General features: G+C 42.5%; 1 protein-coding gene across 2 annotated transcripts in view; it reads right to left on the bottom strand.

Annotated features, from left to right (window-relative positions):
• ldhd (lactate dehydrogenase D) overlaps positions 1–16502 on the bottom strand; it is an 86285-nt gene that overhangs the window by 34280 nt on the left and 35503 nt on the right. For both annotated transcript variants that reach the window (XM_069901217.1, XM_069901218.1), the window contains exons 2-3: positions 8259–8371; positions 1377–1518 (exon numbers count right to left, since the gene is read on the bottom strand). In XM_069901217.1, coding sequence (XP_069757318.1) covers positions 1377–1518; positions 8259–8371 — 255 coding nt within the window. The remainder of the gene's footprint in view (positions 1–1376; positions 1519–8258; positions 8372–16502) is intronic.

Genomic DNA, 16502 nt, shown 5'->3' on the forward strand with positions numbered 1-16502 from the left:
AACATCCTCGTAAATCTTCTCTACTGAAAAGAGAACTGAAAATGGGGCCTCTCATCTTGTATGACTGCAACATGACTTCCCAACTTGTGCACTCAATAATCTAACTGAAGGCCAATGTGCTTAAAGCCTTTTTGACAACCCTATCTAACTGTGTACGTAATTTCATGATATTACATACCTGTACTCTGAGATCCTTCTGCTCTATAGTACTCCTCAGGTCCCTAACATTCATAATAGGCCCTACTCATGCCACATGTCACATGTATTAAATTCCACTCACCATTCCACTACCCAACCGATTAAGATCCTGCTGGAATCTTTGGCAACCATCTTCACTATCTATAATACCAGACACTTTAGTTTCATCTGCAAACTTGTGAATCATGCCATTTATGTTTTCACCTAAAACATTGATATACTGTAGATGACAAATAGCAATGGGCTCAGTACAACGTTAGTAACAAGTCTCTAGACCGATAAACAACCTTCCACCATCATCCTCTGCTTTCTTCCTTGAAGCCATCAATATTCTATCCATCAAGCTATCTCACCTTGGATTGTATGTGATCTAACCTTCCAGAGCAGCTTAGTGCAGAGTCTTATCAAATGCCTTATTAAATATATAATTATATATATATAGCTCTGCCCTCAACACCTTTTTGGTCACATTTTCAAAACCTCAAATCAGATTTGTGAAACATGACCTCCTATTTACAAAACCACGTTGACTATCCCCTAATCACCACTTATCCATCTTAATATATGTATATCTTCCACCTCAGAATACACCAAGACACCTATGACTGCATGGCTCAGTAAGACAACACCATCTATAAATTTGCTAACCATACCACGTTAGTGGGTTGTATAAAGGAAGGGGATGAGTTAGCATAAAGGAGGGAGATTGAAAACGCGGCTGAATGGTGCACTCAATGTCACCAAAACCAAAGAGCTGATTGCTAATTTCAGGAAGGGAAAACCAGAGGTGTTTGATCCAGTGTATGATATCTCGAATAGTGCAGTCTTTTTTTCTGCTTGGTTTTGTCTTCAGCATTCCCTTCTTTAACATTTCAGTCCTCTTTGCTGAATTTTTGGTTTCTTCCAAAGCTCAGGTTTGCTGCTCTTTGTGACAATATTACAGATCTTTTCATTATCTTTAACTTTTTTTGTTTTCCACTGGAATTTCATGCTTTAATGTAACATACCTTTTCAGTAAACCATATATTCATTCATTAAATGTAAGCCATTGTCAGTTGACTGTCTTTTACTGTGATTTCCTAACCTTCTGCAGTCAGCTGCCCCTCACGCCTTAAAAGTTTGCCCTGTTTGGATCCATATCATACAAGGTTCTATCATGTTAACGTAATGGTACCTACCTTCATGGCAGCGACGCCTCCTTCCATTCCTGTGCTTGTACCAAAAGGAATGATGGGAAGATTGTTTGCCCAACAGATTGCAGCCAATTTGCTGACCTGCTCCACGTTCTGTGGCCACACCACAACATCTGGAGGTTTGCATCTTCATTTGCAAAGAAACATGTTAAGAACTCATGAGTTCAGATCAATATTCCAAAGACTAGACACATTAATCAATAGTAACAATTAATCAGTGAAATATGTTGATAACTATTCAATTAAAAGGAAGTAACCTTTAATTCCGATCTCCAATGATCACCCATTAATCTATACCCAGTACTGATGTCTGTCGAACACAATCTGCCACCCCAGTCTTATCATCTCTCTGCAATTATCCTAATATTGGTAGGATATCTTGGGTTGCCCAGGAAATAAAACAGTCAGTTGTTGACTACATGGTTAAAACATGGAATGCTGGCGGCATCAGCACTGAGGTGGGCTTGGCGTTGTTCCTCAGTTTCCTGCTTCCTGTCCCTTGTTTGTCTGGAGGCCTGAGCACTGGGGTAGGCCTGGCGTTGATGTTCTGTTTCCTGCTGCCTGCTCCTTGCATGACCGGAAGCATCAACAGTGAAGGGCGAGACTGATGTTCCTCTGCCGTCTCTGGGTTTGTGAAGAGCTTCTGTCAATGTTGCTTTGCTTTTTTGGGGCTCATACTGAACTGGGTGTGGCCACATGCTTTTTGTTTTGAACTTTAAAGATTAAATTCAATGAGGTCATGACATTCATCATCAAATGTTACCCTTACTGAACCTCCTTGGACATTTCTAAAGTGCCCTATATTGATTTGCCTGAAGAACAGAGAAACAAACAATCATACATGCACAAATATATATTAGATTTCCCATCATTTGCTCATCTTCAATTTTGTTGGCTTCACCCCAAAGCACGCTGAGACTTCTCATTACTTTGTTGTTTGACAAGTGCTTCAGATCATAAGAACTGAAGATCCAGAATGAGCCACGGAATCTCACTGTGCCCATTTGTCTGCTTAGCCTGACCAGTAGCGGATTAACTATCACCCAGGCCTTAGGCTGAGCTTTAGTAAGCGCCCCCCCCCCCCCCCCCACTGACCTTGCCCTGCCACAGGCCTCCCTGGCTACCACCACCGCTCCTTGCTCCCCAATGCGGTCCAGGTCACCCCTGCCGCCTCTTGCTCCCCAGCGAGGGTCTTGCCACCCAGGCACCACTCGCTATTGGACTTTCCTTCAGCAATACCGGCCACCAGTCAGACACTGCCGGCAGCGCACACCTCCCATTGTTCACTTACTACCGCAGGTGACAGGTTGCCCCCTTCGGAGCCCCCTCCTCGCACATGCCACAAATCTTCATGCTGATGCTGCCAGCTCCAAGAACCCACTGCGCATGTCACAACAGCACGGTGCCTCTGGCCCGCAGTCACCAGCTTCACCCACGCAGAGTTGAGGTGTTAGAGAACACCATGCATGCTCCTTCAGTGGAGATAAGGTGCATTCTCGTATTTCTGGCGGCCATGAATCTGGCTGCTGCACTGTTTGGTGTTCTGTGATGTTCGCCCCAGTCACTTTTCAAAAGACCAAGTGCCCTAAAATTCCTGACTCTTGATTGACAGGTGGACCCAGGACTAATGCAAGCCCATATTGACAAGTGGTTATATTGGTGTACCAGTGGTTGTGATGGGCCCCTTTACCTTCTGGGCCCCTAGGCTTCAGCCTGCTCAGCCTAATGGCTAATCCACCACTCTGAGCCTGACATCCTACTCCCAACCCCCACTGCATCTGCTCTCAAGGTAAAGCACTCAAGGACATTGGAAATGCCCTCTTTCTTTCAGAAACATGCCTTTCTGTGGTTGATGAAGCCCCTCCTCACATTTCCTCCATTCCTCAAACTTCTGCTGTTAACTCCAAACCCCCAACACAAGTTCCTCTAGTCCTCACCTTTAATTCTACCAGCCTCCACATGTGGCAACATCAACCTTCATCATTTCTACCAGCTGTTGTGGATCCCACCTCTAGCCTCATCTTCCCTTTCCTCTCCTCTCCTCTCTCTGTGACTGCCCACTGTCTCTTCCCTGGCCCTGACAACTGTAGGAGATGCAAAACTTATTTTTATACCCCCTTTCTCACTAGCATTCAGGCACCTAAACAGCCCTTCCAGGTGACGCAATGATTCAAATATTTTGTGCCCCTGATGTGGTTTCATCAACATCAAGATTCTATTTATTGTCATGTAATAAAAATATTACATGACAATAAATTGTCACATTACATAAAATTGCTTTTGTCTGTTATAAGGCAGACAGATTCTCCATCAGCAGAAATTGCTTGAAGTGCAGTCAGAGAAACAGAAGCAAAAGAGAATTCCCCTTAGTCACCCAGTGTTCCCATAGCCTCTGCAGCCACACAGAGTCCAATTCAAACCAGTGCCAGCTTCGAGCCAGTCTCCAGCAGTCCACAGAACCCCTCACTGGTCCACTGCCATGGTCACCATCCGTGGGTCATCTCCTCTGCTTCTCCTTCTCAGACAGTGGGGTGAAGAAGGGTGTTCTCCCCATTTTTTGGTGCCCTGCATCAGTCCTCCGCTTCCCTGGAGCCTGCAACCTCTCGTGGCTGCTGCCAATCATAGGCGCCGCCATGTTGGGTACAGACACCGTGGTCATGGGATTTTAAATAAGACTACCATCAGCTCCTTCAATGGGCCATTCATAGCCTGTATGAAGCAGACAGCAGTTTGACTGGATGGTTGGATCCTGCAGGAGTGCTGTGTCTCCACTCCCCACTTTCCCCGGTTTACACCAGAGGCAAAACTCCATTGCAGCAGTTCTATCAGCCCTGCTTTTTTAAAAAAAACAGTGGGACCAAGAGCAGACTAGACTATCGATTTGTCCACAATGGTCATCTCTGGTAACCTGCCATTTCATCTCCCCTTCCCATTCCCACACCTGTCCATCCATATCCTTTCATCCAGCAGGGTGAGGCTCAATGCAATCTAGAACAACACTACATATTCTGCCTGAGTAGTCTACGACCCAATAGTATGATCGCTGAATTTTCTAGTTTCACTCAGCTCTTACCTCCTGTGTTCCTCCCTTCTTTTGATCCACGTATATTCCTACCATTTTGTCCCCTTTCCCCATACCTACTATTATGTCCCAAACCAGCAACAATAGAGGGCATAAAACAAAAGGGTTAAATTTTAATCTATATTTATTAATAACTATTAACAATACAATATTTTACCCAAATTTACCCCACTATATGCCTCGTATTGGGAAGGGTTGTGAGGGCTGCCCCCTACCTAGTCAGAGGATATACCAGCTGCCAAACAAGGTTTGGTTCCACCCCACCTATTAATGCACACTTTGCTGTTGGTCGCATGTAAATTACCTGGACTGCACTGTCCAGCCTGCCTGTACTTGGCCTTGGGCTGTTGAAATTGGATTAACCCTTCTGGCACCAAGCCATTGGTTCCCTGTAAATGATCTAGGCTGGAACCTCCAGCACTATAAAGGTGTCATGTGTTCTTTGTTCTCTCTCTTTGCTAGCGTGGGACCACCCTGCTTCACTCCAGGCCTAGAAATGTAGAAGGGTGCTGGAGAAACTGTTGGTAAGATGTGCACTGTTAAAAGAGTTGGGAGCGGTTAATTAGTTCCCTTGTAGCATAGAGTCAAGGGGTGGTGGGGCATTGTAGTGATTTTTCCTTTATCATTGTATGTACCAGTTCATTGTCTGTGTGTATATTTTATTTCCACACTATTTTCCTAACGCTCGTTATTAATTGTCTGCTATTTCTTTCCCCAGCTGCTGTAAACTCTGTGTGTGTGTGTGTGTGTGTGTGTGTGTGTGTGTGTGTGTGTGTGTGTGTGTGTGTGTGTCCGCCCGCCCGCGCATCACCATTTCCCACACTTGCCTTCTGTAAATACTTCCCCATCAAAACTGTGTTCAGAATCCGTGCCTTTGAGACCTACCAAACCTATTTCCTCACTCACAAAACCTCCAAAAGTAAATATACAGAGATTATTTATAAAAACGTGTGTATGTGTAAAAAAACCCCAGACCATTACAGTCTGTGCCCATTAGTCAAAAACATAAAAAGGAAAAATCCCCAAAATCCAAGGTCAGTCTGGTCAAGTAAGTCAGTCCAAAACCACAGTCCACAGAATTCACTCTCAAAACTTCGGGTTTTTAGACTGCAAGGTTGGGAAAATAGCGGAAAAAAAATTAACATAACTTACTGCCCAAGTGGCCATTCACACTGGGTGCCTTTTTTAAACTGCAAGTACCTGAGTGCAACAGTCCCGGGGATTGGACGTCCAGTGGAGTGGATGACCATCAACAAATTTTTCTGATACGATTTACACTGCAGGCTTCCTCCAAAAACTTGTAGGGTCCTGCAGGATAAATCGTGGCGCAGGAATTGACACAACATTCCTGCACAGTTTTTTTTAGTCTGCCCGTTTACAAAATTCCTTGACTGTGCCGTTACATGCCTGCAGTCTAAAAATCATACCTAACACAGGGTCACGACACAAAAGGTTGATGATTCTTCCGGCCCTCACCCCCCAGATGCTGCTCAACATGCTGAGTTCCTCCAAAGGTTTTGGGGTATTTTGCTCCAGACTCCAGCATCTACAGTTTCCCATTCTTTCAGCTGAGAAAACACTTTTCCAGGCTTCTGGGGCTTTTAGAAAAATGAGAGAAAGGACTTGGAGTCATTCACCACCTTTCACAATTTTGGGATCACACAAAGCCCCTCAGAGCTAGTGCAACACCAAGGCTGCTGTATTGAAGCAGGCAGTTTTTGCATACACAGAGCTGTTTCAGTCACACTGATTTAGATTTAGATTTCAGATTTATTGTCAGAGTACATACATGACATCACATACAATCCTGAGATTCATTGGCTCAATGACAAGTATGGCCAAATGAATGCTAGGTCTGTTTGGCACATGGCTGAATGAATTCCATCAAGTCTTCTTTTAGATTCTTACTAAGATTAAAAAAAATATTTTTCATCTGTCCAGCGTAGACCAGATTCCAATAGACAAAAGACTATCCGTCTTTTGATACTTCTGAAACACGTAACTTCAATGAATTGTATCTCAGACCTGGTGTCACCGGGTACACTCAACAACCATTGCCAACCAGGAAACTCCACATCAATGGTAGATGTACAAGGTAAACAAAGCTCTTGTTTCATACTTTGTGCAGAACCAGAATACTAACAAAAGGATTGTCCCAACATGTGTTTACATAGAACATTACGGCACAGTACAGACCCTTCAGCCAAGATGTTGTACCAACCTATGTAGTAGACCTACTCTACAACAATCCAATTTTTCCCCCTCTCACACCCATAACCCTCTATTTTTCTGACATCCATCTAAAAGTCTTTTGAATGTCCCATCACTCCCTAACAGTGCGTCCCAGGCACCCACCCCTTTCTGTGTGTAAAAAAAGACTTGAATCTGATGTCCTCTGGTATTTGCTATTGTCACCTTGGGAAAAAGGTTCTGGCTGTCCACCCTATTTAAGCCCCTCATATGTAATCTTATATACCTCTATTAAGTCACCTCTTATCCTTTGTAGCTCCAAAGTGGCATGGAAGGCATGGTTAGTGTAACGCTATTATAGCGCCGGCGACCTGGGTGCTGACTGTAAGGAGTTTGTACACTTTCCTAGCGTCTGCATGGATTTTTTTCCAGGTGCTCTGGTTTGTTCTTACACTTCAAAACAAACAGGCGTTGTAGGTTTTTGGAGCATTTGGGTGGCGAGGGTTCATGGGTTAGAAGGGCCTGTTATCATGTTGTATATCTAAATGTAAATGTAAAATCATGTAATCTACTTCCACTGTCCTCAGGTCACAATTTGTTGAGCAGAAGAAAAAAATATTCTCTAAGTCTCAAAATGTCATGAACAAGAAAGTTCTCAGTGAATTAAAGTCAAATAAACAAACTACACAAACAGGGGTAGTTAGTAACAATTGGCTTTGTTGCAGGATATATTTAAGAAATTAATTTATTGCATTATTTTTAAATTTGCTTTTTTTTTAAATGCTCTATCTTGGAGAGGAAGTATTAATCTTTCTGGAATGCAGAGGGTGATATCTCCATATGTGCCTCTGTGTAAAGGGCAACTCTAGGGCAATTTTAAAACTTGACCTGAACCCAAACACTTGCAATTTTATCTGTTTCCGATCTAACCTGAGACGTTTCCTGTGCTGCACATTGACAGAAAAGGGGCCACAGGCTGTAACATTGAACACCTCACCTTGACCTAGATAAGCTGTAGACCAGCCCATCCCCAATGCTTTATCAGGGTGTGAGCGTAAGCTGACCCAAACTGACACACATGTAGGCTCTGGAAGCCAGACCTGTCCTGAGGTAGGGTCTCAATCCAAAACATTGACTCTCTCTTATACCCCTCTCCCCCCCACTCAGCAGATGCTATCTGACCCACCTGTGGTTTATTTTTTGCTTGAAAAGGGAAACTGGAAGAGTTTGGGGTAAAACCAGAAAGTGAACATGATCAATTCTTACATAGAATTGACCAGGGCAGAGATGGGTGAATGATTCCTGACCATCGTGCTATATCCTGATAAGTCTCATGGGAAAAGCAGCATTCCCCATTACAGTTATAATCATATATTGATAAATGACAGGATTCTTAACAATATGGAAGAACAGAGATATTTTGCACCCACTTGATAACTCTAATTATGAATTGACTTTGGGCATTTTCAATCTTTAAGCAGTTGTATCAACACACAGAGAATATGTCTTCCCAGTAATCATAAACATTTCAATTTACAAATTCAAGTGAGATGATTTAAGAGGCCCTCTTTTCCGATATGAGCCCAAACTCCTACCTGTGGTAGGATTCATCTCTTCCATGCTGCTCCCTCAATGCAATTGACGTGGAAACGTTGTCAGCTCCTGCTACAGCTCGAAGGGCATCTGTAATATCCCCATTCAAAGCTCTCTGAGGAGTGAGAACAAAGCATTTAGACAAACCATCTAAAATTTATTGGTCCCGAGTTTGCTTTTAAATTTTTCTCCTGCACTATATCCTTGCATCAGGTTGGAAAAGCTTGGTTAAAAGTTACTCCACATCTGCAGGGATTATTTACCCAAAGTGTAACTAATTAGATCTATAATCCATGGCCAGTTTCTTGATGCCATTGTGTGTCAGGCTGTGAAAGGGGGAATTTCCAGGGTACAGTCATTCCCACTCCCAATTATGGCTTGTAAAGACTACATGAGTGATGCTCTCCAAGGTGACCAGCCCACTGGGGACCTGCATTTGGATCTGCGTGCCAAAAGGCAAATCAGGCTCCTGCCTCCCTGTCGCCACAGGAAACGTTGGGAACATCCAGCACACCAAGAAGAACTTGTGGATTGAGAAACAGAGTGACAGAGTTTTCACCTCTTTCTCTTACCTCCATAGACCCTGACTGACCTACTAAGTGCGTGTAGCATTTGTGATTTGTATCTCAGATTTCCAGAGTCTGCTCTTTATCTTCACCCCTATATCCACTGCCCAAAACTGCAGAAGAAATAAAAACTTTAAAAAGACCAATTCTAACTTCAGCCCTTTCAGATTTTCCATTTGATGCGATCTACAGCGAAACACAGATCTCAGTTACTTCCCTATCATATAAAATTATGATCTGCAAAATACATGGCATCATGTCAGGATGCATGGTACAAATCTCCCTCTCACTCACAAGCCCCTTTCACACTGGCGCTTGAAAACGGGAATTAAACAGCAATTTAGTAGTTCACCTCCCAGTGTGAATGCTCCCAAACCTGTATGGGGGCTCCATTTCGACCCGGGCCTCAACCACCTAATCAGCTCCTGTGAGAACAGGCGACCCGGTTTGCTGGGTCCTATCAGTGACGCATTGATGACATTTGTTGCGTGTGTGCGACCTCCTGCCAAGATAGTTAGCCAGTTTGGAGTGGTGGTGAAGGCAGGAACAGTGGTTCTAGCGTTGCAGGAGTGGGAATTAGTAGTGATCTAATGATAATGGTGGCGAATTGGAGGATCAGGAGGTGCGGGAGCACCTCTTGATCAGGGTCGCCAAGAAGACCGCAAAACAGGCATGATGAAGGGTGGCTCATTACATGAGAGGGTCACCTGTAGGCTCAGGGACCTATATTTGACACTAGGTCTGCCAGATTGTGAGGGTAATCACAAAGCGCAAAGATTTGACACTAAGTCTGCCAGATTGTGAGGTAGTCTGTGGATTTGTCCTCAGTTTGAACAGTCTGAAGCCCACCGCTCCACTCCCCCATTGACAACCCACAGCAGCCCCAACGATAGGTAGAATAGGGATTACTAAAGGTGGTATATGAGTGGAAAGAAAAAGTTTGAAATCCTCTTCTTTCGATCAATGTTTGCAGTAGATTTTCCCACGCACTTTTACAAATAGTGCACGTATATGCTTTATTCCCACTACGATTTCACTGTCCTGTGCATATGCAATAAATCACTAAGGATGTCAGAGCTGGAGGTCCCCTTTGCTCCACAGTACCAGGGAGGTAATGTGAAAGGGTATACTGAACGGGTTTTTATTGGTTCAGTGTGAATGACCCGATTGGGATTCACACGCCATTTTAGCAGGTTTCCAATGTGAAAAGGCCAAGTGAGACATGGAGTTTTACAGCACAGAAAAAGGTCTTTCAACCCAACCAAGCTAGTTAATATTGGCACTTCATCACATATGCTAATTATTAACGAGTTAGCTACCTAAGCAACTTATTGATTTTGGCACTTCATTACACAGCACTAATTGTTATGTTATCCTGAGTCCAGATTTCGGAAGGGGCAAGAGCAAAGTCTCTCTCCTATTTCGGGTACAAATCTGGATCATGCAAAGGTAAGGAAGCATTTATAGATGAAATGTGTCACTGTCGTCGAAAGGAACTAAAATTAATCAGGACCAAAGGATTACGAATAGGCTGGTCCTAACTAACAAGTCATACAGAATTCTTCAAAGAAACAACTGAAATCACCTGGTTTACACTGGTATTCAAAAGGCTGTTCCTACGGTGGTAGATTTGTGATAAGGATATTGGTAAATAGAACGATAGGGACAGCCTTCTGAATGGGGAGCTCCAGTGAGGGTTTGAAAGTAAAGAGAGCAGAATTTTATGTTTCCAAAATACATTAAGTTACAGAAAGTACAGGTCAGAATTGAAAAGGCTAACAGAAAGCTGGTCTTTACACCTAGTTGACATGAGCAGAAGAGTTTACAAGTGACACTCTCATTCGATGTAATAAATATAATATTTTTAAAATTAATTTAGTCATACAGCATGGTAACAGGCCCACAAGCCTGTACTGCCCAATTACACCCAATTGACCTTCAACCAGGGTACGTTCTGAATGGTGGGAGGAAACCAGAGCAGCTGGGAAAGTCTTTGCAGACGCAGGGAGAACGTACAAACTCCTTAAAGACAGCACAGCGTTTGAATCCCGCTCCCAATTGCTGGCGCTATTACAGTGTGGCACCAACAACTGTGCCAACCCATTTGATGCTCGTCTTCGTTAGCCAGGATGTAGAATGCAAAAGCAGGAAAGTTGTGCTGCAGCTTATTAAATATTTGTAGAGGTACATATGGAATATTTACATGTTCCTGCAGTATCTAAAGGCCTTAATTGCTCTGGAGAGGGTACAAAGAAATTCACTGGGATGTTGCCAAAAATGGAGAGTCTCAAATATGGATAGGTAGGTCATTTTCCCTGGAGCAAAGAAGACAAAGCAGGGGACCTGTTAGAGGTGAGGAAAATTCTGAGGACTAAGATAAGTAACTATGCCCATAGCCTAAGTGTTTAAGGAGTAGGAAGTTTAGAGGGTTTTTCACCTTGAGGCCAATAGGAATTTACAGCGCACCGCCTGCGAGGGTGTGGAGGCCGAGACTTTACAACATTTAAATAGCATCTAGATCAGCCCTTGAATCACCAAGATATAGAAGGCTACAAATGAAGTGCAGGCAAAAGTGATTAGTGTGGATTAGTACTTGATGGATCAAAGGGCCTGCTTCTGTGCTGTATGTTGATGATACAATGTGGGTTTTGTATGCAAGAGAACAGCACTGAATTTGCTGAGATGAAACCACATGAGGAAGTAACACCAGTCATGTCCTTTTGGCCGTAGGACTGTCTAAACAAACCTGTAGGATAGTTATGTGATGGCGAAGTAGGGAGGTACATTTTCAATGTCGGAAAAGGAAAAAATATATTGAGATACACTGTACAACATCCAAAAGAAATATGGAAAATGTATAAAGTCTTCATCGGGCTGGGGATGTGGTACTAAGTACAACTTGGTATTCTGGAAATGAAAACAAAGGAAAATATAGATTAGCCAGTCTGCTCCCAAACAGGGAGTTACATTTACGTATAATGATCAGTTTAGTTAATTGTCTTATGACACTCTGTGGCACAAGATGTCATAGGTGCTCTGTGATTAGTAAGGTGATTTCTTAAGGTGATATGTGAGTGGAAAGAAAAAGGTTGAAAACAAACCAACAAACTGCTAGTTTTCAGAGGGAAGAAGAGAAAATGGGGGCTGATGAGCTGAAGTCCCACCCCAGACCATTGGCAGAATTGTTCTTTTGTTTTAGAAGGAAAATCTAGTGAGAATTTTTAGGATTGTTTTTTGTCCACAGCCACGGGTTGAGAAGTGTTATTCCAGCACATTCACAGCTTCCTGGAAAATCTTCACAACCCTCAAATCTTTCAATAGTGAGGTGAGAGCTAGTCATCGTTCCATAGGAGACACAGTCAGGAGAGAGGAGGAGGTAGAGTAGAGGTGGAAAAGAGAAATGACCCTCAGTAGTTAGTTTCAGGTGAATATAAAATGAGGGCAGGGTTTTGTTCAAGTGTGGGCTTTGGTGAGTACTGGGATTATGCGAGGAGGTGAACAACACAAGTTGAGAGGAAATTTGAGTTCTATTTCGAAAGCTATTTAAGCTTTATCTTCAAAGTTTTTTTTGTCATGCAGATGAGTGCATAACCCTGGTTATACTCCTAAGCAATGGAGGAACTCAAGAATGTTATGCTGAGAACACTGTGGATAACATGTCATATGAGATGGTCAATCGCAGTTTAAGGGCCCCAAGGAATGGGTGGCCAACTGGCAATGTTGTGGCGGCAATGTAGGGCATGAGACCCCTGCAATCATTTCTATTCAAAACAGATGTACCGCTTTAGATACTGTTGGGGGAGATGGTTCATCAGGGCAAAGGAGCAGTAACTAAGATTAAGGCCGCACGGTTTGCGTTGTAGTTAGCGCAACGCCATTACAGTGCCAGTGATAGAGACTGGGGTTTGAATCCTGCACTGTCTCTAAGGAGTTTGTACATTCTCCCTGTGTCTGAATGGGATTTCCTTGGGGGTTCTGGTTTCCTCCCACTGATTGAAATGTACCCGGGGTACAATTGGGAGCGGGATTCAAATGCTGCGCTGTCTTTAAGGAGTTTGTACGTTCTCCCTGTGTCTGCAAAGACTTTCCCAGCTGCTCTGGTTTCCTCCCACCATTCAGAACGTACCCTGGTTGAATGCCAATTGGGTGTAATTGGGCAGCATGGGCTCGTGGGCCAAAATAGCCTGTTACCGTGCTGTATTATTGCACCTTGGGTAGCTCTGCTGCATAGGAGGGAAGAAAAAAGAGTGGTGGAGCTGTAGTGGTTGAGGATTCCAGGGGAAGGGGAATAGAAAGGGGCTTCTGTGGCCACAATCGGGACTCCTGGTTAGTGTGTTACCTCCCAGATGCAAGGGTCAGTGTTGTCTCAGAGCGACTGTAGGGCATTCTGAAAGGGGAGAGTGAACGGCTTGTTGTCATGGAGTATGCAAGTACCAACAATATAAGAAAAAATGGATTAGACCCTACAAGCCAAATTTAAGAAGCTAGGATACAAATTAAAAAGTAGGACCTTAAAGATCAAGACCTGTGTCACATGCTAGTCAGAGAAGGAATAGTAGGATGAATATGTGGCTTGAGCAGTGGTGCTAGAGGGAGATTTCAGATTCCTGGGGCATTGGAACTGGCTCTGAGGGAGGTATGAAATGTACAAACCAGATGGTCTACTCCTGTGCAGAACTGGGATCCATGTCTGAGGAGGATTGTTTGCTGATGCTATTGTGGAGGGTTTAAATTAATATGGCGGGGGGGGAGGGGGGGGGGAAATGGGAACCCAGGTAGAAACAATGTGGAGCAATGCAGAGACTAAAGTAAAAGTTATATAAAAGTAAAATGCAAAAGATTACTCAATCCTAAATGAATTATGAGGGTAAGGACACTTCATCTGAATGCCCGTAGCATTCAAAACCTGGTCAGTGAATGTGTGGCACAAATCAGTACCAAGGGGTAGGATTTGGTGGCCGTTACAGAACAGGTGCAGGTTTGAGACGATTGCGAATTAAATATCCAAGGGTATTCTGAAGGATAGGCAGGAAGGTAAGGGAGATGGGGTAGTGCTCTTTATTAAAGATGAGGTCAGGGTGATAGTGAGAGACCACACAAGATCTAAGGAGCAAACTTTTGAATTCATCTGGTTAGAGAATAGAAAAAGCAAAAGGGGAAAAAAAAAATCACTGGTGGAAGTTGTCTCTAGGTCACCAAATAATAAGATTACAGTGGCACAGACAATAAATGCAAGAATGAAACTGCAGTTTAACTTGTACATAGATTGGGCGAATCAAATTGGTTGTGGCAGTCTTGAGGACAACTTCATAGAATGCATCTTTTTTTCTTGAATAGCATGTAACCAAACCTACAAGGGAACATGCTACCTTAGATCTGGCCTTGTGTAAGGAGACAGGTAAAATTACTGATCTTGTCGTTAGGTATCCTCTTAAAAACAATGATCACAGTATGACTGAATTTATCATACAAATTGAGGGTGCATTAGTTCAATCTAAAACCAGTGTATGTATTATGCCTACACAGGGAGATTATAATGGGATAGAGGAGGAGTCAGCTAGCATAGCCTGGGTACACAGGCTGTATGATGGGACAATGTGAAGCAGTGGAAGATATTCAAAGATTTTTAACAGTGCTCAATAAAAGTATAAAGCAGTTAAAAACAAGGACAGTAAGGATGGGGAAAGCCATGCTTGGATTTAAGGAAATAAAAGTCCATGCATACAAAGTTGCCAAGAGTAGTGGAAAACTGGAATATTTGGAAAACTTTTAAAAGCAATAAAGAACCACTCAGCAAGGAATAAAGGAAAGATGGATTATGAAAGTAAACTAACTCAAAATATTTTTTTTTAATTATATAAAGCTGAAAAGGATGGTTACAGTGAAAGCACATCTCTTGGAAGATAAGAAGAAACTAATATTGAATTATGCAGAAATATTCACGGCTTTGAATGACTATTTTTTATTGGTCTTCACAATGGAGGACATGGCTAACATGCCAGAGATGTTATGGATGCGATGGGAGGAAATTACCTCAATGCAATAGTTATCACTAAATAGGTAGTCCTTGGCAAAAAAGCGGGTCTCAAGATAGATTAGAACTGTGGTATCCTCGGGTACTGAAAGAAATGGAGGAAGTTATAATAGAGGCATTTGTAGTAATTTATCAAAATTTTCTTAGTGGATTGGAAGACAGCGACTGTCACACCACTGTTTAAAATATGTATTAGCCAAAGGCCGGATAACTACAGGCCAGCCAGAAGGCAAAAAAATGTTTGAAGCTATCATTAAGGAAAAAATAGCAATACAATGGGATAGAAATTGTTCCATTAGGCAGATGCAGCATGGATTCAGGAAGAGCAGGCCGTGTTTGACAAATATACCAGAGCTCTTTGAGGATAATAATGAGAAAAGAATCATTATTCAAACAATAATTCTAGCATAAGATTCCAAATGTTGTGGGGATAATTTCTGAATTATTATCACAATCTTTAGATATATTTTATAATCTGAGTTTTGTTGACTTTTTTCATTCACTTTTAGGACTGAATTTTATTGTTGTTTCTTTATGTTGTGTGTTGTTATGGGGGATGGGGTTTTGATTAACATTTTTGATTTTTGTTTCTTTGTATATTATATTTACTTTTGCTATGATATTATGGATGTGATTTCTTACTTGCATTTTGTGCTGGTTTGGTTTTGAAAAATGTAATATTTATGAGTGCAGAGGTACGGGCATTCAGATTAAGTGTCCTTATTGTTCTTTTAGAATTGAGTAACCTTTGTGTCTTATGCATTTTACTTTTATCTAGCTTTTGCTTTAGTCTCTGCATTGTTCCACTTTGGGTTTCTACATGAGTTCCCATCCCTCTGCCATATTAATTTAAACCCTCCACAACAGCAAACAATCCTCCTGGGACATTAAAGGGAACAGATGGATGTTACGTACTTGGATTTCCAGAGGTTTTCTATAAGATGTCACATAAAAGACACCCATTAGATAAGGATGCATGGAGTTGGGGGTAAAGTATTTGGATTGATAGAGGATTGGTTTTCAATAAAATGTAGAGAGTTGGGATAAATGGGTTTTTCTCTGGTTGGTAATCAGCGTTGAGTAAAGTGCCACAGGGAACAGTGCAGGGCCCAAACTGTTCACAATATTCATTAATGATTTGGAATAGGGACTGAGTGCAACATATCTAAGTTTTCTGATAACACAAAAATGAATGCTGAAGCAAGTTATGCAGAAGTACATTTAAAATCAGACATACAGCATGGAAACAGGCCCTTTCTGCCCATGAGCCTATGCTGACTAATTGACCTACACCCCGGTATGTTTTGAGGGTTGGGAGGAAGCCGGAGTAGACATGGAGAGAACATACAAATTCCTTACAGACAATGCCAGATTCAAACCCCAGTTCCTGGTGCTGTAACAACTTTGTGCTAACCGCTACGCCAACAGTGCTGCCCAGAATTCAAAGAATCTGCAGGGAGATTGCAAGGAGATACAGATACAGTGGGCAAATATCTGGCAGATGGCGTACAATGCAGGTAAATATGATGTCATCCACTTTGGAAGGAAAAATAGAAGATCAGATTGTTAGAGTATACGGACAATTTTAAAATTATTTTGTGGCGTTGTAAATGATTCTGGGACATTGTTGTAGAAGTTGGCCAAAG

The sequence above is a fragment of the Narcine bancroftii genome, chromosome 10 (assembly GCF_036971445.1).
Source record: "Narcine bancroftii isolate sNarBan1 chromosome 10, sNarBan1.hap1, whole genome shotgun sequence".
Lineage (NCBI taxonomy): Eukaryota > Metazoa > Chordata > Chondrichthyes > Torpediniformes > Narcinidae > Narcine > Narcine bancroftii.